Source organism: Apodemus sylvaticus, chromosome 3, assembly GCF_947179515.1.
Source record: "Apodemus sylvaticus chromosome 3, mApoSyl1.1, whole genome shotgun sequence".
Lineage (NCBI taxonomy): Eukaryota > Metazoa > Chordata > Mammalia > Rodentia > Muridae > Apodemus > Apodemus sylvaticus.
The window spans coordinates 122,187,654-122,211,172 of NC_067474.1; the positions used below are offsets into that span (position 1 = coordinate 122,187,654).

Here is a 23,519-nt window from a genome sequence, read left to right on the forward strand (position 1 = left end):
CCTCTTGACTGATGAGGGCCACCTCCGCCTTCCTCTGCCACAGTGTAGCCACAGTGTGCTGTCTTTATCAGTTTATACCCACCTGAGTTGTCCCATCAGCCTAGGGGCCCTGGAGGACAGGTCTGGTCTGGCTCATTCCAATGTCCCCAAAGTACTCTGGTCCTTTTCAACATTGTCACAACTCTAACATCATCTTCTACCTGCAGAGAAGCTACGCCTGGAGTGGCAGGGACACACACAGGCCTGTGGCCAGGGGACTGGCAAAGGACACAGCCGGCTGTGCCATCTGTCCTGCAATCACAGGCCTAAGGCAAAGATGTCGGGCTGTCAGCTCAGCCAGGTCAGCCTAGGACATGGTGAGAAGCCACAGCATCCAGGGCCCTGCCCAGCTGGGGCTGGGGTCAGGCAAGACTTTTATTTTTTATTTTATGTGCCCGGATGCTTTGCCTGCATGTACATCTGGAGCTGTGCCTGGTGCCCATGGAGCCAGAAGAGGGCGCTGGATGCCCTGGAACTGGGGTTACAGATGGTTTTCAGCCATGTTATGTGGGTGCTGGGAGTGCAGCCTGGATCCTCTGGAAGAGCAACAAGTGCTCTTAACTACTGAACCTTCTCTCCGGCCCCTGGACGAGACTGTTTCGTTCTCTAACTAGTTCAAAGTGATGCCAAGCCAGGGCCCTGACTCTGCCCTCTGTAAAGCCAGTTGTACGCCGCAGCCTCGCAACGCAGCTAGGGTTTAAATACACCCGACAGAGCAGAGCCTCAGCAGACACTATCATTTACCAGCTCACCTGACTGACAAGCCTGCCACTGAGCCACGGAGGAAACCCAGACAGATGAGATGATTATTTACCACGGCCAGGGAGTGTGGCATGCAAGCTCTGCGGCCCACCCCAGCGTCCTAATAGGGACTCGAAGAGAGGCCTGCAGACGTGGGATCTGGCTCACCGAGCGGGCTGTGGCCCACACGGGCAGTGAGCTAGTGCCTTTGAGACTGGTGTCTGGACCCTTCCGCTCTCCAGCAAGGTAGTGGGCAGCTCTCCCAGGCCTCTGAGAGGACTACCAAGGCTGCGGTACAGCTCCAGGTACAGACGAGCGGTGGCACTGCAGCCCAGACCCTGGCATGTGTGCTGTGGGGTCAGCTCAGACAATCTGGGTCCCCCGGACTACACTCGGTGTACAGGGGATGACAGCAAGGCCACTCACGGGGTTGCCTCCACAGTCAGCTCAATGGGGTGGAGGGGGGGGGTGCCAGGCTAGCAACTGCCCAAGTCCAGGCACCTCCTTCAGTGCAGCATGAATCCCAAGCTGGTCGGAACACTACTTCCTGTTGCGAGGAGCAGGGGAGATAGGAAGGTCGCTGGGACCACTGGGGGCTGGCCAATCAATGAAGACCAGGTACTAAGCCAAGGAATCACCAGGGATGGTGGCACACTCCCTACACTGGGAAGCCAGAAGCAGGCAGATCTCTTGAGAGTTCAGGGCCAAACCTGGTTTACATAAAGAGTTCCAGATCAGTCAGGGCTACATGGTAAGTCCCTGTTTCAAAGACTGAAGTGCTTAAAAACTAAGCCAGGGGATCAGACACACACACACACACATGCACGCACGCACGCACCGAAAGCTCACAGGCAACAGCCGCAATGTTCCAGACTCCAACCCAGACTCAAGGTCACTGTAGTGGCTTCAACCGCAGCCAGCTGGCAACTGCCCCTCGCAGACTCAGGCCACTCCACACCACTGAGATTCCATCCAGCAACTCAGATGCCTGGCTGCTCCTCTGCCTTAAATCCTACAGGAGACCAGTTCCCTCTGCCAGGCTGAGTCTCCCTGAGACCCATCCCCTCAGCCTCCAGGCCCCTGCTCAGATGCCACCTACTCAGGATCCCACCTCCATCCTCTCAGTTCGGGCTCTCCAGAGAGCCTGAGTTTAAAGCCCTTCAATGCCACTTGACAATTGTGTGGCCTCTGGAAAGTGACTTAACCTCTCTGTTTTCATTTCATCCTGGTTTGGTTTGTTTTGGTTTGGTTTTTCGAGACAGGGTTTGTCTGTGTAGCCCTGGCTGTCCTGAAACTTGCTCTGTAGACCAGGCTGGCCTCAAACTCACAGCTCCACCTGCCTCTGCCTCCTGAGTGCTAGGATTAAAGTTGTGCACCACCACCACCCAGCCGCATTTCATTTTTAATATAGGGCACACAAGCATTCTCTGCTTCAGAGTTCTAGGGACTGAGCTCACGCATGCTCAGACTCAGGCAGGACTCATTATTACTGATATTCGTAGCGTTCATGGCAGATCCCATTGCCATGGTTTGCCTGCCTTTACAGTCTCTCTATTAGCTCAACAGCTGGGATCTATGCTGTCACAAGTCAGCACACTCTGGTACCTGCCCTACACATATATGCCAACCCCTAGTAAACACCCATGTAGGGAACAAAAGAACCGGGCATAGCATTCTAAAGGGCATTGTTGACTTTGGGGCCAAGAGGGACTGGGAGTCAAGGGGGACATGACGGCTGAGCCGGGCTTGCAAGGATAAATACAAATCACCAAACAGACTGAGAACCCTGTGGGTGTCTCGGTCTAAGGCTAAGGCTGGGGGTTCATACGCGGCTCCCAAACAAGCTGTTAATGGTTGAGCCTCAATTCTCCAGAGAGCCTTCTAGGACCACACAAGCCCTTCCAGCCCCTGGGTCACTCATCCACTCAGCCACCTTGCTATATGGCAGGCATTAGCGTTTTCTGTTTACAGGCCTCTCTTCCCTCACCTGAAGCACCCCTGCCACACAGTGAGGACCACCATCAGAGTGCTGGCACACAGTCAGGACCACCATCGGAGTGCCACCACACAGGCAGGACCACCATCAGAGTTCTGCCTCACAGTCAGGATCACCATCAGAGTGGTTCGCCAACTCTTCACATTCAGACTCAAGGTTGGGGCACTTTCTAGGATCACACAGACACAGGGACTCTGGAACAAACACCTGGCCTAAAGTCACACAGTGAGCAATAGGCTGAACATGGGGTTTTTTTCCCTATGTATATGTGCATGTTTGCATATGTTTTATGTGTGTGTGGTATATGTGTATGTGGTACATGCGAACATGCACATGCCTGAGAGCCTCTCTACCTTACTGCTTTGAGACAGGGTCTCTTATTAAACTAAAACTAACCATTTTCTCTAGGCAGAAATCTCAGCCAGTTCCTGGGATCTGCCTCTCTCTACCCTTCAACGCTGGGATTACACAGCTATGCCAAGCTTTTGGAATAGGTGCTTGGGATTTGAACTCATATCCTCTTGTTTGTACATTGTGTCTGTCTCTACCCACTGAGCCAACTTCCTAGACTTGGAAATGAGATTCTAACCCAAGCCTGGCATGATAGCGCATACTTGTACTCCCGTGACTTAGGAAGCTGAGGCAGGAGGATCAGGAGTACGAGGCCATCCGGAGCTGCATAGTAAGAAAACAACAGAAAGGAAGAGGGAAAGGAAGTAGGGGGAGGGAGAGAGGCGAGATTCTCATTCAAAGGCTACCTCCCAAACCTCAGTGTATCCTGGGCTAGACCACTATTGAGGCTGGGGAAGATGAAGTATGGAGAGGCCCCTCTGCTGCCCTGAGATTAAAGCAAGCGGTGGGCCGTAGGACGGTCTGCAGCAGCACCCAGGCCTGCGAGCAGAGCACAGATGCACACTGCTGGTTCCGGTCTCCAGCAGCTTGACATTAGCACCACCTGAGCAAGGAAGGCATCTCAGGAGAAGGGGGCCAAAGACCTCATGGACAGTTGTGTAATCAAACAGTCCCTAAGCACCATTGGTAGCTGATCTGGATCAGGCTAGAACTGATGATTAGAAGGTCAAAATCGCCAGGCGGTGGTGGCGCACGTCTTTAATCCCAGCACTCGGGAGGCAGAGGCAGGCAGATTTCTGAGCTCGAGGCCAGCCTGGTCTACAGAGTGAGTTCCAGGACAGCCAGGGCTACACAGAGAAACCCTGTCTTGAAAAACACAAAAAGAAAAAAAAAAAGAAGTTCAAAGTCATCTTTGACAACATCTTCATCAAATTTGAGGCCAGCTTTGGTTACATGAGACCCTGTCTCAAATAAAAATAAAAATCATTCGGTTCTCCAAAAAGAAAATGCCTTCAAACTCTCCTTTTTTCTATGGGAGCAAAGGAAATTAAGAAGAAAGTCAAGATGTGCCAGCCAGGCATAAGTTCAAAGCGGGTGATCAGAATCATCCTTAACTAATGGGAAGTCCCCGAGGCCCTGGGGCACAATTCCCACGCCCAACATGCAGCTCCACCACCAGAGGCTGGGTGCTAGCAGAGTTCAAGTCAGGACTCGGGGTTGGCTGGGTCACTCACCAGCCTCTGCCTGGCAAAGCCCGGTGTCTGAAAGCTCTGGAACTAGAACCATTGAGTTCAAATCCTAGCTCTGCCACTTCCCACCTCTGTGACCCTAGACAGGCTGCTGACCCCCTGAGCCTAAGTTGCTTCTCTCCAGGATAAGTGTGGGGAGACAGGAGCAGGGTGGAGAGCCTGCTGGTTGCTTTTCTTCCTGCTATAGTCAAATGCCTAACAAAACAACTGAAGGAAGAAAGGAAGGAAGGAAGGAAGGAAGGAAGGAAGGAAGGAAGGAAGGAAGGAAGGAGGGAGGGAGGGAGGGAGGGAGGAAGGGGGAGAGGGGGGGAAGGAAGGAAGGAGGAAATGAAGGAGGGAAGGAGGGAAGGAAGGAGAGAAGGAAGGAGGGAAGAAGGGAAGGAAGGAGGGAAGAAGGGAAGGAAGGAGGGAAGGAGGGAAGAAGGGAAGGAAGGAGGGAAGAAGGGAAGGAAGGAGGGGAGGAAGGAGGGAAGAAGGGAAGGAAGGAGGGAAGAAGGGAAGGAAGGAGGGGAGGAAGGAGGGAAGAAGGGAAGGAAGGAGGGAAGGAGGGAAGAAGGGAAGGAAGGAGGGAAGGAAGAAGGGAAGGAAGGAGGGAAGGAGGGAAGAAGGGAAGGAAGGAGGGAAGGAAGAAAGGAGGGAAGGAAGGAAGGAAGGAGGGAAGGAAGGGTTCATTTGGGCTCACAGTTTGAAGAAATACAGTCTACAAGGCAAGGAAATAATGGTGTCAGGTGGTCACAAGATGTCCATAGACAGGAAGCATAGAGAGGCAATGCTGGTACCAAGATCCTTTCTCTTTTTTCCCTTTTTCTGGGGTCCAGCCCATAGGAATCTGCCCTCCACACTCAGGGTGGGCCTTCCCTCCTCACTCAAGCCTCTATGGAAACAGTCTCACAGACACACCCAGATTCTGAACCCAGTCAAGCTGGTGGCAAAGACCGGCCGTCCCAGGGATGGCAGAGCGGGCCTGCCTCACTCAGCTGAGCATGCTAACGTGTGCAAGCTCTGAGCGTGGTGCCTGGCAAAGTCAGAGCACAGAGAGGCTCTACCCTGGGCTCAGGGCACAGAAGCAAGAGACCCGGCAGCTCAGATTCCATCCTGGACATGGCGGAGAAACTACCTGCCCACATTCATTCCCTAGGTATCCCCCGGCCTCTGACCAGGACTAAGTACACCAAGCACAGCTTGTAAAGTTCACTGGGGTAAGCGAGATAGAGACACAACCCAATCTTCCATCCCAGTGACAGCGGGGCTCACAAGAGTGCACGATGCCATGAGAAATCTAGGAAGGCTTTCCAGAGGAGGCGGCATCCCAGCTCAATCTGAGGGCTGAGGAGGAAACTGCTAAAGAGAAGATGGCAGGCTGACGGAGGTGCAGGGAGGCTGAGGTCACTGGTGGAAGGTACAGAGAGAATGCACAGCAGCCAGAGCGAGCCAGGGGAACGCTGAGACAGAGGAAGCCAATCCCACAGGGCTGCCGTGAACACAGGGGGGATGGCGGCAAGCACGCCGCTGAGATAAGGACCTGCCTGCCAGGTAAGACTGAGCGGGCGGGCATGCACCACAGCTAACTTTTCAGAGGTAACCTCTGGTGGGAGAGCAGATGGAAGGAACTGGGTGAGATCCTAGGAGCCCAAAGCGCCTGGGGCTGGGCAAGGATGCCACTGGGCTGGAAAGGCAGGTGAGATGTGTATTTGTCCCAGGGCCTTTTTAAAAAGGCCCTTTCCGAGACGTCCTCAGACAGCAGAAACTCTTGCCCAGCACTGGCGGTACAGCCTGTCCTGAGCCCTTCTCCAGGCACCAAGCCAAAGGCCCCCAATGAGCCACTGTGCACTTGGGTGTTCTGAGACCTCAGCACCTATCTCAACTCCAAAGTCCCAGTTAGGAGGCTCCAGGAAAAAACACTCCCGAAGGTCACAGCAAAGAACATTTTTCACATGGCCTCTCCCTCACATGGCCATGTTATTACTCTCCTGTTCTCGCCTTGTACACACACACACACACACAGACACCAGCAGCAGCAGCAGCAACAGGATAGCAGGATAGCAGGATGCATGCACAGGGCACACACACAGACACCACCACCAGTAGCAGCAGCAGCAACAGGATAGCAGGATAGCAGGATGCATGCACAGGGCACACACACACAGCAGCAGCAGCAGCAGTAGGATTATGCACAGAACACACATACACACTCAACCAAACAGAATTCCAGAACTTGCTACAGAAGATTCCATTCCACCCAACCACAAACTGCCAGCCTGTGAGAGCCTCCTGTCTGTCCCTGGGGCTCCTTTGGGAGACTACTAGTTATAACTTAAGTCCGTGGGCTCTGCGACTTCTCCTTCTAAAGAGGACTACAGACAGCGAGACCAAACAGGACTTTAGAGGAAAGCATCTACTTTCTGGGCCCCTCTCCAGGAGACTCATTTGCCTCCCAGTCCACCCTAACCCACAGTCCATACCCTTCGTAAGTGGCTGCCCACATTCTGGATCATTGCTGCTCCGTTTGCTGGGTTGCCAGGCTGTGGGGGAGTCTGTAGGTTCCTAAAGGGCCGCTGGTCACCTGAGCCCCAAGGCAGCCAGCAGCTCCCAAAGCAGCCGCTTCTCCTGGCTCCTCCTCCCAAGCTCCCTGCCCTCCGGAGCCAGCTGTCAGAATCTCCGCCCCATGTCCTGGCCTCTCCTCAGTCCGCCCTCTGTGCCTGCCCCACCACCACTCCAGCACGGAAGGCTCGCTAGCACCCGCCAGCTGGGCCACAGCCACGTGGGGCCTGGTGCCCACCTACTGGCACCACCGGACTCTCTTTATGTCTCTAGACCCAGGCAAATTCCAGCCCCCATTCTAGTCCCCTACCCACTGCCCTTGCCTTACAGAATGGAGATAGATCCCAGAGTTCCAACTCTCTTGCCAGGGAGTCCATCCGTCCACAAGAGAGCAGGCTGGAGTGCAGCGGGATGCACCCCTAGAGAGACACCAGACCCACCTGCCAGGAATTCACCCACTGGCTCCTGAGTCCAAGTTGGCCACATCCAGCAACTGCTAGGTCTGTACACCGGGCCCTGACAGCTACTTCCTTATAAGCAGGTAATTCTTGTAAGTGAGGCACCTGCCAAAGTACACCCAGTATGCCACGTGGTATTCAGCACCGGTGGCCATCAATAGTGGAAGTCCTCAAGGATTTTCCCTGTCCTCTGCCACTTCTGCAAGAGATTTGAGGCAGAGGACTGAACACACACTGGACAAGATTAAAAAGGCCAAAAGGAACAGGTGACCAGATGGCTGAGGACAAGTCCTGGAGCATCAGGCTTCCTGCTGATCCTTTCTATACCACAGGGATGACCCTTGGGTCTGGGGAGGGGTGTGTCCAAGGCACCATGGCTGGTAGGGAGCAGAGGGGAGAGTTAGCAGCAGGGACTTCCTCCGCCTCCTGCCTCTGCTTCATTCGCCCACCTACTGGCACCACCGGACTCTCTTTATGTCTCTAGACCCAGGCAAATTCCAGCCCCCATTCTAGTCCCCTACCCACTGCCCTTGCCTTACAGAATGGAGATAGATCCCAGAGTTCCAACTCTCTTGCCAGGGAGTCCATCCGTCCACAAGAGAGCAGGCTGGAGTGCAGCGGGATGCACCCCTAGAGAGACACCAGACCCACCTGCCAGGAATTCACCCACTGGCTCCTGAGTCCAAGTTGGCCACATCCAGCAACTGCTAGGTCTGTACACCGGGCCCTGACAGCTACTTCCTTATAAGCAGGTAATTCTTGTAAGTGAGGCACCTGCCAAAGTACACCCAGTATGCCACGTGGTATTCAGCACCGGTGGCCATCAATAGTGGAAGTCCTCAAGGATTTTCCCTGTCCTCTGCCACTTCTGCAAGAGATTTGAGGCAGAGGACTGAACACACACTGGACAAGATTAAAAAGGCCAAAAGGAACAGGTGACCAGATGGCTGAGGACAAGTCCTGGAGCATCAGGCTTCCTGCTGATCCTTTCTATACCACAGGGATGACCCTTGGGTCTGGGGAGGGGTGTGTCCAAGGCACCATGGCTGGTAGGGAGCAGAGGGGAGAGTTAGCAGCAGGGACTTCCTCCGCCTCCTGCCTCTGCTTCATTCACCACACAGTCACTAACGCATCCTCTGCCAAAGGCCCTGGGTGCACTGCCAGGCCCGGGCTCTGGGCAGGTCCTCTCCTCTCTCAAAGCCTTGGCTCTGGGAATCGAGGACTTGCACATCCTTCCTCGTGAGTTCTTGTCAATGATCTGCACTTCTGTATCTGCAAATGAGCAATTGAAGTTATACCTGAAAGACAGCAAGATGAATACCAATCATGCTAACTCATGCCTGCAGTCTCCAACACTCAGGAACCTAAGACAGGAGGATGGCCATGAGTTCAAGGGCAGCCTAGGCTACATGTTGAGTTTCAGGCCGACCTGATTTATAATACAATGTTAGGCACTGTCATAAAAAAAAAATAAAAATAAAAAAGCCGGGCAGTGGTGGCGCACGCCTGTAATCCCAGCACTCTGGGAGGCAGAGGCAGGTGGATTTCTGAGTTTGAGGCCAGCCTGGTCTGCAGAGTGAGTTCCAGGACAGCCAGGGCTACACAGAGAAACCCTGTCTCAAAAAATAAAAAACAAAAAATGCAAAAAACAAAAAACAAACAAAAAAAGAGGGGTGGGGACCGGAAAAATGGCTCAATGATTAAGCCTTCTTGATACTCTTCCAGAAGAGCCCAACTGGGTTCCAGTATCCATGTCAGATGGCTCAAAACCATCTGTTACTGAAACTCTAGGGAATCTGGTGTCTCTGAGCTCCACAGCATCTGTATTCATACGTACATACATACCCAGATGCAGACACACATACCTTTACCCAACTAAAAATAGAAAAGTAAACATTTTCTGAATGGGGTAGAGGCTGGGGGATAGCCCAGTTAGTAAAGTGCTTGTTGTCGAAAGCATGAAGACCTGAGTTTGGCTCTTAGCACCCATGTAAAAAAAAGTTAGGTGCCCTGGTGGGTACCTGTAATCCCAGCACTAGGGAGGCCGAGATACACAATATCCCTACTAGAACGGGTAAGCTGGTCACCAAGGGACATCATCATCATCACCATCATCATCATCAAATCATCATCATCATCATCATCATCATAAAGCAAGACGTGAGATGGTTCAGCACAAAGGCGCTTGCGGCCTGTGGTGGTTTGAATGACAATGGCCCCCATAGGCTCATTTATTCACATGCTTGGACATCAAGGATGGCCTTGTTGGAGGACGTGTATCACTGGCGGGGAGCTTTGAGGTTTCAGACAGCCAAGCCAGGTCCAGTGCGTCTCTCTCTTCCTGCTGCCTTCAGATCTGGATGTAGAACTCTCAACTTCTCCAGAATCACCATGTCTGCTTGGGCACCGCTGAGCTCCCACCACAATGAAAACAGGCTACAGCTTTGAAGCTGAAAGCCGGCCCATAGCGGAATTCTCCTTTAAGAGCTGACTTGGAGCCGGGCGGCGGTGGCGCACGCCTGTAATCCCAGCACTCTGGGAGGCAGAGGCAGGTGGATTTCTGAGTTCGAGGCCAGCCTGGTTACAGAGTGAGTTCCAGGACAGCCAGGGCTATACAGAGAAACCCTGTCTCGAAAAAAACAAATCCAAAAAAAAAAACAGAAAAAAAAAAAAGAGCTGCCTTGGCCATGGTGTCTCTGCACAAGACAACAGTGACCAAGATCCTGCCCAACAGTGCAAGCCTGAATTTGATCCCCAGAACCTCATAAAGGTAGAAGGGAGGAACTGACCACACAAGGGTGTCCTCTGACCACAAGTCTACAAGTGTGTGACGCATGTGCCCCCTGCCATACACACATCACATTTCCATGCACAGTCAATAATAATAAATGAAATAAATAACATTTTTAAAGATGAAGAAGCTATTAAGAAACAGAACTCTGGTGAGCACATGCGTGTGCACACACACACACATACACACACATACACACACATACACACACACACATACACACACATACAGACACATACAGACACACACACACGCACGCACGCACACACACACACATGCACACACACATACACACGCACACACACACATACACACACATACAGACACACACGCACACACACATACACACACATACAGACACATACAGACACATACAGACACACACACGCACACACACACATACACACACATACAGACACACATGCACACACACATACACACACATACAGACACATACATACACACACGCGCGCACACACGCACACATACACACACATACACACACATACAGACACACACATACACACGCACATGCACACACACACATACACACACATACACACGCACACGCACACACACATACACACACATACACACGCACACGCACACACACATACACACACATACACACGCACACGCACACACACACATACACACACATACACACACATGCACACACACATACATATGCACACATACATACACACACACATATACACACACGCACACACACACATACACACATACACACACATACATATGCACACACACATACATTCACACACATATGCGCACACACACATACAAACACACACACACACATACACACACACACACGGCACTGAGGACTAGAGCAATCCAGGTGGCTTCTGGAGGAGGTGGCACTAACGCCAGCCAGAATGGGACTAGGCAGGCTGGGAGGAAGGGCGAGAAGGAAGGCCTGGCAGGCAGGACAAGTGCAGTCCTGGGCTATGGGGAGCATCGCCCTACAGGAAAGCCAGGGCCTGTCACGGAGGGCCTCACAGACCGGGCGGCAGGGCTAAAGCCTGAGGTAGCTCTGTGCATGGTGAGCATGCCCAGCACAGAGACGCCTGACGAGGAAGACAGAACGGTGTCAAACTTCCTCGATGTGGACAGCGCATCTCACTGAGACTCCACGTCACGTAACCAGCACTGCTACTGAGCTCACGACCTCCCACCCCAGGCTCCCTCTCTCCAGAGGACCACCATACCGCAGGCTCACCAGCCTCAATCCAGCACCTCCATCTAAGACATGGACAAACTGAAACCCTGAGGTGGAGAAGGCATACTGTGTGGGGTCATCTAGACACCCCAGTCCTTACCACAAGCCCAGAGCCACGTTCATCCATCCTGCCACACGGCACACAATAGGAGAGGCTTCGCTTAGACATCAGAGAGGATTTCCAGAGAGGCTGATCCAGGAGCGTACAACAGAGATCGAGATCTTTCTGCAGAGGCTCCTGCTACTCACAAAGCTAGGTCCTGTCTGAACTGGTTCCCGTGAGCCCTCAGCAGGTCTGCCCATTACTAACATTACTACAGAGATGTTACCACTGGCATCCACCTCTCCTTCCTGCTCACCTGAGCCCCAAGGGCATTTCCCTCATCCTTGGCTCCGACCCCAATACCCAGACCGCAGCCCAGACCGATATGCAGATGTCTATCCTAGGTCCTAGAAGGACCCAAACTTCAACCTGCATCGGGGCCACCCAAAGGGCCCCTTAACATCTACATTTTTTTATTTTCTTTTTAATTTTATATGTGTGGTTGTTTCGCTAGTATGTGTGTGCATGCACCACTTCTGTGTGCCCTTAGAAGCCAGAAGAGATGTCAGACTCCTTTGACCTGGAGTTGCAGATGGTTGTAAGCACTTGTAAGTGCTGGGAATTGAATAGCGCTCCTCTGAAAGAGTAGCCAGTGCTCTTAACTGCTGAGTGGTCTTTCTAGCCCCCATACCCCAAGGCTTTTGCTTCAGCAGAACAGAGAAGTCAGGCCCAAGAACTTGCCTGTCAAACAAAATCCCTAGAGATTCTGCTGGGCCATCGAGAAAGACCAATGGCACCTTAGTGTGGGAACATGGTAATGGGATTCAGAGATTGGACAGTCTGCCACCAAAGCAGCAGCAGCTGAAATGCCACCACCTCCAGGAAGCCCTCCTTGACCTCTCCTCAGTTGTATGCTTAAGAGCATGCGCCTGTGCTCACCCTTTACAGCTCTGTGTATCTCTCTGTGTGCTGGAACTTAAGGACATAGTGTATGGAAGACTGTGTCCCCTGTCTAGTGCTTTTTCTCTTATGTCGGTGTCCCCTTTTTTTTTCCGTCAAGTACGCTGGCAGTGGAAATGGAACAGACTCGTCAGAACACCCTGCCTCTCCCAGTGAGAGCCTTGAGCACTGTAGATGTTCAGGGAGCATCTAACAAGGGGGGGATGGGGGAGTCTTCCATGCCCAAGGGTGAGGGGACACCGTGAGTGGAAGTACACGCCTGAATAAACACCTAAATGACTGCATGCAGGAATAGTGTCACCCTCTAAGGTCCCCAGCCTCTGAGGCCCTGGAGTATGGCCCAGCCGATTAAAGGAAGTTCTGAGATAAAGACGGGGGTGGGGCATCAATGAAGGGAGGGGCCAAGAAAAAGAGTAGTAACACCAGCAGAAGAGGAAACGGAGGTGACAGCATTCTGAGCCAGGCCCTCGCTCCAAACCCACCATGTGTAGACAAAAAGCCGGTAAAGGATAGCAAGGCGAAGACCACTGACTGACCCGGGACAGACGGCGGTGATGGAGGGAGAGAGAAGGCGGAAGCCCACCGGGCAGGCGAGGCTTAGCCAGCCCTAAAAACTACCCTATTGGACAGGTTCTGATACCGGGCTCCGAGTCTCTGCCAGCTCTGCCAGGGCTGAGAGCGGACCTCCCACATGGCCCTGCTGAGGGTCTGGATCCCGCCCAGCTTTCTTGAGTTTTTGCTCAGGAATTGTTCCCACCTCACACTATGCCACGTGAGTCATCACCAGGTTGCACCTGGAGAGACTGAGCCTCATGCCCCTGGTGGCCAGGTTGGGCCCTCCCCATCCTCGCGGAGGCCCGCACCCTAGCACCCCTCTGCTGGTTGGAGCCAGTCCCCAGCAGAAACTGACCTGTCCTGGGAAAGTGCAGGGAGGCGACCCGGAGCTGAGACGCCAGGGACACCTGTGTCCTTCCAGAGCAGCGCGCGCGCCGGGTCTTTCCCAAGGGCTGGGACAATCCTGACCCCACGGCTGGCTGGACCGAGCCCGGGACGTCCCGGGTGCCCCCGAGCAGCGGCTGCGGGGAGGCTGGAGCTTGGCGGAAGCGACGGCTGTAGATGAGAAGGCGGGAGCGGCCAGACGAGTTCCTGGGCCAATCCCTGCCCTCCCTCCCCTGCCTGGAACGGGTGGAGCTGCCCGGGCCTCGGGGTCAGCAGATCCCAGAGGTCCAGGCCCCCGGTGACAGATCTTGAAGGGCCGGCCCCCAGCCAACTGGCAGTAGACACTTCAGTCCCAGAGCTGTCAATCCCTGGTCACAGGGCAGAGGTCAAAAAGTGGGTACCTGGTCGCCACTGGAAGCAAACCTAACTACTACTATTTTTCTCTTATTTTTATTTTTCCAAGACAGGGTTTGTGTCGCTCTAGCTGTTATGTAGCCCCCTGTAGGCCTCGAACTCACAGAAATCCACCTGCCTCTGCTTCCCCAGTGCTGGGATTGACAGCTACTTCTAAAGCAGTGCCTACTAGTCTTAGTATTTATCTGCTATTCAACTACAACTTTGCTTTTACGGGACCTGGCTGTGTGGGGGGAAGAGGTGCTAAACAGGACTTCCAGTACACCCTTAGGATTATTGGGGTGAGGGGGGTGACAGAAAAAATAGATGGTTCAGAACTGGGCAAAGGCTACACCATGCACCGCGCTCCTCACTCGGTGAGAGACTGTTAACACAAAGGGCTTCCAGATAGACCAGAGCTAAGGATGCAGTCCCCGCCACACCCCTCCATCCCCCATCGGGGCGGTGCTTGCCTTACTCTATACACAGGGTAAATTACGATGCTGAAGACAGTTGTAGGACTGGAGGACCACCTAAAAGATGCCCATTGGTTCCATGTGTGGGACACTGGCACATCTGTCAAACCCAAAGGGACCAGATAAAACATAATGGCGTTCCCTAAAAGAGAAATAGAGGAGGGGGGACTTTGGCAGTCTAGTACATTCTACAGGGCTGTAGGACCAGGAGGGGATTGTCCCTCGGACCCAAAGACTGATTCCCACGTGCTCTCTCTGCTCACCGCATGCACATTGTGACATTTCCTTATCCACCTACACACACACACAAACACACACACCTATATACACACACACCTATATACACACACACCTATATACACACACCTATATACACATACACCTATACACACACACCTATATACACACAGACACCTATACACACACACCTATATACATACAGACACCTATACACACACCTATACACACACACCTATATACACAGACACCTATACACACACACCTATATACACACAGACACCTATACACACACACCTATATACACAGACACCTATACACGCACACCTATATGCACACAGACACCTATACACACACAGACACCTATACACACACACCTATATACACACAGACACCTATACACACACACCTATATACACAGACACCTATACACACACACCTATATACACACAGACACCTATACACTCACAGACACCTATACACATACCTATATGCACACAGACACCTATACACACACACCTATATACACACAGACACCTATATAGACACAAACACCTATACATACACACCTATACACACAGACAGATACACACTAAGTCAAGAAGGAACTGGAGACACAGTTCCATGGAGAGCTAATACACACGGTTCTTTTGAGAATCAGCACCTGCAGCAGAAGGCTCACCAGCTCCTATAACTTCAGCCACAGGAGGAGCGGATGTCTCTGGCCTCTGAGAATATTTGCACGTGTGTGCACACACCCCCACACAGACATATGCACATACATATAATTTTAAAATAAAATATGTCTCTGGGAGTGGTGGGATGGCTGTGCAGGAAGTGATGCTTGACACCAAGTCTGGCAACCCGAGTTTGACTTCCGGAACCCACACGTTAAAGAAGAAAAGCGACTCCCATGAACCGACATCTGACCTGCACACACACACACACACACACACACACACACCTCCCACACATGTACCCACAGGCTCATACAAGAGAAATAAATAGAATGTAATAATTCTGTTAATTAATTAAAAATGGTATAGTGGTGCATACTTTCAATCCCAATGATATGGAGACAGCAGCAGGTGGAATTCTGTGAGTTTAAGGCCAGCCTGGTCTACATAGTGCGTTCAAGTATAGACAGGGCTTCATAAAGAGACCCTGTTTCAAACAAACAAACAAAAAAACAAAACAAAAAAAACCAGTGCAGTGGTGGAGCCTTTAATCCTAGAACTCTGGAGGCAGAGGCAGGTGGATCTCTTGAGTTCAAGGACAGCCTGATCTAAAGAGTTCCAGGACAGTAAGGCTACACAGAGATACTTGTCTTTTAAAAAAAGAAGTCTAACAATATGAGTTGGATCCAGAAACTCATAGTGTGAAGAGTCCTCTACCCTCTATATGCACATTTGTATACACACACACACATACAACACGCATGCAACACATATACATCATATGCAATAATAAACAAAATAAAACTTAAAGATATCCAGTTGCTTAGGTTTTTTGTCCTTTGCTGTGATAAAATACCATGATATCTTAGGGTTTTACTGCTGTGAACAGACACCATGACCATTGCAACTCTTTTTGTTTTCTTTAAAAGATTTTATTTAATCGTTTATGTATAGGAGTACACTGTAACTGTACATATGGTTGTGAGACATCCTATGGTTGCTGGGAATTGGACTCAGGACCTCTGCTTGCTCCAACCCCACTCACTCCAGCCCAAAGATTTATTTATTAAAGATATTAAAGATATCCAGTTGCTTAGGTTTTTTGTCCTTTGCTGTGATAAAATACCATGATATCTTAGGGTTTTACTGCTGTGAACAGACACCATGACCATTGCAACTCTTTTTGTTTTCTTTAAAAGATTTTATTTAATCGTTTATGTATAGGAGTACACTGTAACTGTACATATGGTTGTGAGACATCCTATGGTTGCTGGGAATTGGACTCAGGACCTCTGCTTGCTCCAACCCCACTCACTCCAGCCCAAAGATTTATTTATTATATGTAAGTACACTGTAGCTGTCTTCAAACACACCAGAAGAGGGCATCAGATCTCATTGTGGATGATTGTGAGCCACCATGTGGTTGCTGGGATTTGAACTCAGAACCTTTGGAAAAGCAGTCAGTGCTCTTAACCACTGAGCCACCTCTCCAGCCCAACCATGGAAAACATTTAATTGGGGCTGGCTTACAGGTTCAGAGGTTCAGTTCATTATCATTATGGTGGGAAGCCATGTGCAGGCAGACATGGTGCAGGAGGAGCTGAGAGTTGCACCTCTTGTTCAGAATGCAGCTAGGAGAAGACTGACTTCCAAGCAGCTAGGACAAGGATCTCAAAGTCCATGCCCACAGTGACACATTTCCTCCAACAAAGCCACAGCTCCAAATAGTGCCTCCCTGGGCTTGAGCATATTCAAACCACACACACCTAGCAAAGGCAACCTAAGGGAGAAAGAATTTTTTTGGCTCACGATTCCAGATTCCAGGCCATCCTGACAGGGAAGCCACAGCTGTAGAAGTCTGAAAGATCTGGTCACCTTACATCCATTCTCATGTGCAGAGAACAATTGACTACTATCTCCATTCTAGTGCTCAGCTGGCTTTCTCCAGTCTTGTACAGTTAGATTCCCCTTCCTAGGGAATGGTGCCTCCCACGGTGAGCGGTTCTTCCCACCTCAATCCATATAATCAAGATACTAGCAGGGCTTGGAGGCCCATGCCTATAATCCCAGTGCTCAAGAATCAAAGGCAGGTGGATCTCTGTGAGTTCAAGGCCAGCCTGGTTTACATAGTGAGTTCTAGGACAGTCAAGGCTATGTAGAGAGACTCTGTTTATAAATCAATCAATCAATTAAAAAAGATACTCTCCAACAGACATGCCCATGTAAAGTATCCTAATCTATATGATCCCTCCTTGAGACTCCTTTCCCAAATGATTGTAAAATATGTCAAATTGACAATTTTTTTTTGTTTTTTTTTTTTTTGAGACAGGGTTTTTCTGTGTAGCCCTGGCTGTCCTGGAACTCACTCTGTAGACCAGGCAGGCCTCGAACTCAGAAATCCGCTTGTCCCTGCCTCCCAGAGTGCTGGGATTACAGGCATGTGCCACCACACCTGGCTCAAATGGACAATTTAAACTAAGCATCACATCTGTTAGTTGCAATAATCAGATGAACCTTAAGAATATTATGTTGGGGCTGGAGAGATGGCTCAGTGGTTAAGAGCACTGACTACTCTTCCGAAGGTCCTAAGTTCAAATCCCAGCAACCACATGGTGGCTCACAACCATCTATAATGAGATCTGACACCCTCTTCTGATATGTCTAAAGACAGGTACAGTATACTTACATATAATAAATAAATAAAAATTAAAAATAAAGAATATTATGTTAAGTGAAATAAGCCAGGTACCTGACCTCTCATTCATGTGTATATATATATGTGTGTGTGTGTATCTTTAAAGCCTATTTCATAGAATTAGAGATTAGAGAATGGAAATATATATAATATATTATACATATATAAAAATGTGTATATATTTAATATATACACATTTTAATATATAAATAAATACATATTATGCATCATTATATTTCATGTATTTACATTTTTATATTTATATGCTTATTTTAAAGATATGTGATATATAAATTTATATATTTATAAAATATATACTATACATTTATATATAAATATATAATAATTACATATAAAATAAATAAATATATATATTAGTATATATTAGTGTGTTGGTACACACCTTTAGTCTCAGCACTTTTGAGGCAGAGGCAAGCAGATCTCTGTGAGTTTGAGGCCAGCCTGATCTAATAATGAGTTCCAGGACATCCAGGGCTATCTGGAGAGGGAGGGGGGAAGGAGGGAGGGATGAGGAGAGGAAGAGGGAGGAGGAGAGGGGGAGAGAGAGAACTGATAGTATTATTCCAATCTTTTTGGATTTGGTTTTTTGTTTTTTGTTTTTGTTTTTGTTTTTGTTTTTGTTTTTGTTTTTTTGAGACAGGGTTTCTCTGTGTTGCCCTGGCTGTCCTGGAACTCACTCTGTAGACCAGGCTGGCCTCGAACTCAGAAATCCACCTGCCTCTGCCTCCCAGAGTGCTAGGATTACAGGCATGTGCCACCACCACCCGGCTATTCCAATCTTTTTAATCTTGATTGATACTGTAGTCTGCATGTTCCACCAAATATTGAGAAAAGAGATATTGAAGTATACTATAATTGAGTATTTGTTAATTTCTCTTTCAAGTTTTATTCAGTTTTGCTTCATGTAGTCTGATTCTTTGAAATTAAGTGTACAGTCATGTAGAATTGTAGAATTGAGCCTCCAGGTTCATGCCCTTCTTGAGTTCCTGTCCTGACTTCTTCTGATGATGAACAGCAATGTGGAAGTGTAAACAGAATAAACACTTTCCTCTGCAACTTGCTTTTTGGTCTTGGTGTTTCTTGGAAGCAGTAGAAACTCTAAGACAATTGTTATGGCTGGTTAACAAAATGATCCTTGTACTGGCTGGTTTTGGTAAGAGAGAAAGAAGGCCTGGTTGAGGAAGTGCATCCATGAGATCCAGCTGTGAGGTATTTTTCTCAATTAGTGATCAGTGTGGGAGGGCCCATTGTGAGTGGTGCCATCCCTGGGCTGGTGGTCCTGGGTTCTATAAGAAAGTGGTCTGGTGGTCTGGGCTAGAGAGATGATTCCAAAGTTAAGAACAATGGCTGATTTTCCAGAGGTCCTGAGTTCAATTCCCAGCAACTACATGGTGGCTCACAACCATCTATGAGATTTGGTGCCCTCTTCTGGTGTGCAAGAATATATATATATATATAAAATAAATGTCTTTTTTTAAAAAAGAAAAGAAAGCACTCTGAGCAAGCCAGGGGAAGCAAGCCAGTAAGCAGCACCCCTCCGTGGCCTCTACAGCAGTTCCTGCCTCCAGGTTCATGCCCTTCATGAGTTCCTGTCCTGACTTCCTTTGGAGATGAACAGCAATGTGGAAGTGTAAGCAGAATAAACCTTTTCCTCTCCAACTTGCTTTTTCGTCTTGGTGTTTCTTAGAAGCAATAGAAGAACCCTAACTAAGACAATCCTCTTATCATTACATAACTACATTCTTTTATCCTTGATACATGTGATGTTTAGTCTTGACTGTTAACTTCAGAGGATTTAGACTCACTATCGAATCACAATGCTGGGTGTGTACGTGAAGGATTTTTCTAGAAATGTTTGGAGAAGTGAAAGACTCTCCCTGAATAAAAAGGAGAAAGTAACGTAAGCACCAGCATCCACCCGTCTCTCTCTGCTCTCTGCCCAGCCACCATGTCTTCCCCATCACAATGAACCTTACCCTCAAACTGTGAACCAAGGTGAGCCTTTATTTCTTTAGGTTGCTTTGTCACAGAAAAACCGAAGAGTAACTAATATATGGAGTTCTTTACTCCTAAATCAGCTTTCTTTTGATTAATTTGAGCACACTGTTTTTGGTTGTTGTTGTTTGGTTTGGTTTGGTTTTTGGTCTTTTGAGACAGAGTTTCTCTGTATAGCCTGTCTGTCCTGGAACTCACTCTGTAGACTAGACTGGCCTCAAACTCAGAAATCTGCCTGCCTCTGCCTACCAAGTGCTAGGATTAAAGGCGTGTGATACCACTGCCTGGCTCACTGTATTTTTTTAAAATGTATTTATTATATGTAAGTACACTGTAGCTGGGTTTTTTTCCCCCAGACACTCCAGAAGAGGGCATCTGATCTCAATGCAGATGGTTGTGAGCCACCATGTGGTTGCTGGGATTTGAACTCAGGACCTTCAGAAGAGCAGTCAGTGCTCTTAACCACTGAGCCATCTCTCCAGCCCCATACTGTATATTTTACAATCCTTTCAGCCTGGAACTCACTTTGTAGATCAGGCTGACCTCAAACTCAGAAATCCACCTGCCTCTGCCTCCCAAATGAAGGGTTTAAAGGCATGTGCCACCACTGCCGGGTTTCCTTTCAGGTTTTGTCTGTGTGTTTATGCTGCTATACTTAAGAGTATATTACTTATAAACACCATGTATTTGGATCTTGAATTTTGTTGGGTTGTTGTTGTTCTGTGTGTATGGATAGTTTTGCCTGCATATGTCTGTGCACCACATGCTGCAGTGCCCAGAGAGGCCAGAAGAGGGCATTGAATCCCAAGGAATTGAAATTACAGGCCACTGTGTGCCACCATGTGGGTGCTGGGAATCCAACACAGACCCTCTGACAGAGCAGCCAGTGTTTTTAATGGCTGAGCCCCCCAAAAAGCCCTGGGTCTTATATTTTTATCTAATCTGATGATCTCTGCAATTTTGCTGGAATGTTTAGGTTGCTTGCATGTAATGTGATCATTGATAGACTTAGGTCAGATCTATCTTTTTGTTGTGTGTTTTGTCTTCTCTACGTATATTCTTTTTGCCTTCTTTTTCTGCTTCTTTTGAATTAATCAGGTATTGTTATTCCAATCCTATGCCAGATGGTTGACAATAACATAACTATATTGGGAGTGACTGAAAACCAACTACCTAGCTAAATCCTACTAAATCCATACTACATGTGGGCTCTGCACTACTCCTCTGCATACATATCAAAAGAGCCCCAAGCTATTTCAACACCTTCTGATATTAGTGGGAGTTCTATGAAGGGAAGTTAGAATAAAGAGACAGCAGTGTTAACCAATTGTGGTTAAAAACAAAAACAAAGCCGGGCAGCGGTGGTGCACGCCTTTAATCCCAGCACTTGGGAGGCAGAGGCAGGTGGATTTATGAGTTCAAGGCCAGCCTGGTCCAGGACAGCCAGGGTTATACAGAAAAACCCTGTCTTGAAAAAAACAAAAAAACAAAAACAAAAACAAAAAGCAGTTCTCATTTCCAGACTTTCCATGACATGAACCCACCACACTACTCATACAGGTTCCTTGATATGTCTGCCCTCCTGCACTTGGGAATAAGAACAGAGGGAAGACTCATCTCTGTCCTAGCATCTGACTCCATGCCAGCCCCAAATCTGAGCTCAGTCAGTGACTTTTGTGACCTGGAGAGCTGAGCCCTAGATAAAGACTCGTGTCTGAGTCCAGCTCTGCACCAACCGGCTCTGCAACCCAAGTACGCATTTTACTGCTTTGATCTTCAGTCTCTGTTTTTGTTTTGTAAAAACCTCTTTCTAAAGCACAGCTGTTTAAGATTAAACAAATATTTTTAAATTATGTGTATATGGTGGAGAGAGGGAGGGGATGGGCATGTGTGTGCAGTGCCTGTGGAGTCCAGGAGAGGGCGCCAAATCCCCTGGAATAGGAATTAGAGGTCGTTCTTAGCCTTCTGACATGGGTGCTTGAAGCTGAACTTAGGTCCTCTGCAAACAGTATACATTTTTTGTTGTTTTTAAAGACAAGGTTTCTCTGTGTAACAGAGCTCTGGTTATCCTTGACTTGCTTTGTAGATCAGGCTGGCCCTGAACTCACAGAGATCTGCCTGCCTTTGCCTCCCAAGTGCTGGGATTAAAGGCATGTGCCACCATGCCCAGCCAGTATGCACACTTAACTACTAGCCATCTCTCCGGATCCAAGATTAAAATAACAATAACATTTTTCATTGATTTATTTTTAAAAATTACTTATTTATACATACTTATGTATACTTTTAAAAAGATTTACATATTTATATGTATTTATATAAAAAATTTTTAAACTTACTGATTTATACAAAGTTCTGCCTTGCATGTATGCCTGCAGGCATCAGATCTCATTATAGATGGTTGTGAAGCACTATGTGGTTGCTGGAAATTGAACTCAGGATCTCTGGGAGAGCATCTGGTGCTCTTAACCTCTGAGCCATCTCTCCAGCTCTTACTGATTTTTTTAAATCTAAATATATCTAGAGAAAAATTAAATAGTACTTACACTTTGTGGTAAAAGGTGAGCCTCTGTCCCCTCACCACTGGTTCTGCTCACCAGACACAGCACTCTCAGGAAGTTTCTTCTCTGCGCTGTCACTGGGGAGGGGTTGGTTGGTGCAAAGGAATTTCTTGGGACTGAACCTAGAGTCTCACACAGACAGACAAACAGATGCAACCATGGGAGTCAGCTGTCCCCTTCCACCACATGGCTTCTGAGGCTTGAACTCAGGGAGTCAGACTTAGTAGCCAACGCTGTTACCCACGGGTCCATCTTATTATCTTTTTAAAACAGAAGAAGAGATGCTGAGATGCCAGTACTGCTTTGCCAGAGTTCAGTTCCCAACACCCACACCAGGAGGCTCACAACCGCCTGTAACTCCAGTCCCAGGAGATCCATTGCTCTCTTCTGGTCTCTGGAGGATCCACACTCACATTCGCAAACCCACATCCAAACATACATGACATATGTATGCACATAGTTAGTGGCTCAGTGGTACAGAACACACACGGCTCTTCCAGAGGACCCAGCGCCAGCATCAGGTGGCTCGCAACCTCCTGTGACTCCAGTTCCACGAGGATCCAAGAACTCTGGTGTCCGAAGACACCCCTACTTAAGTGCACATATCCACTGACAAAATTAAATTAAATTCTAAAAGTAAATTTTAAAAAATTATTTAGCCAGGCAGTGGTGGTGCATGCCTTTAATCCCAGCACTTGGGAGGCAGAGGCAGGCAGATTTCTGAGTTCGAGGCCAGCCTGGTCTACAGAGTGAGTTCCAGGACAGCCAAAGCTACACAGAGAAACCCTGTCTCAAAAAAACCAAAAAAATTAAAAAATTATTTAATAAGGCAGATGGCATAGTGGGTGGAGTGCTATGTATATATGACAACTAGACTTTGGATCTTAGCCCCCATGTAAAGACTGGGCACTCGTAATTGCCCACCAGTGATCCCAACAAACCAGCTGAACTGATGAGCTGGGAGTTCATCTGAGAGACTCCGCCCCGATACATAAGATGGAGAACACTGGCCATCAGCCTCTGGCTTCCACATTTATTCACACCCACGTGCAAACATGCACGAGCATGCACACGCGCACACCATTCATGCATAATCATTCAAAAATCACTGC

The 23,519-nt window shown here is 48.8% G+C and overlaps 1 protein-coding gene across 3 annotated transcripts in view; it reads right to left on the bottom strand.

The window, feature by feature from the left end:
* Acot11 (acyl-CoA thioesterase 11) overlaps window positions 1-13,511 on the bottom strand; it is a 59,437-nt gene extending 45,926 nt beyond the window's left edge. The window contains exon 1 of one of the 3 annotated variants that reach the window (XM_052176899.1): window positions 13,324-13,511. Coding sequence is in view for 2 of the 3 variants with exons in the window: in XM_052176898.1 (XP_052032858.1) it covers window positions 6,840-6,872 (33 nt within the window). In the remaining variant the exon portion in view is untranslated. Of the gene's footprint in view, window positions 1-6,839; window positions 6,976-13,323 lie in introns of those variants that run through there. The other 2 variants (XM_052176898.1, XM_052176897.1) reach the window with 2 other exon arrangements.
* Between the last annotated feature and the right edge of the window lie 10,008 nt (window positions 13,512-23,519).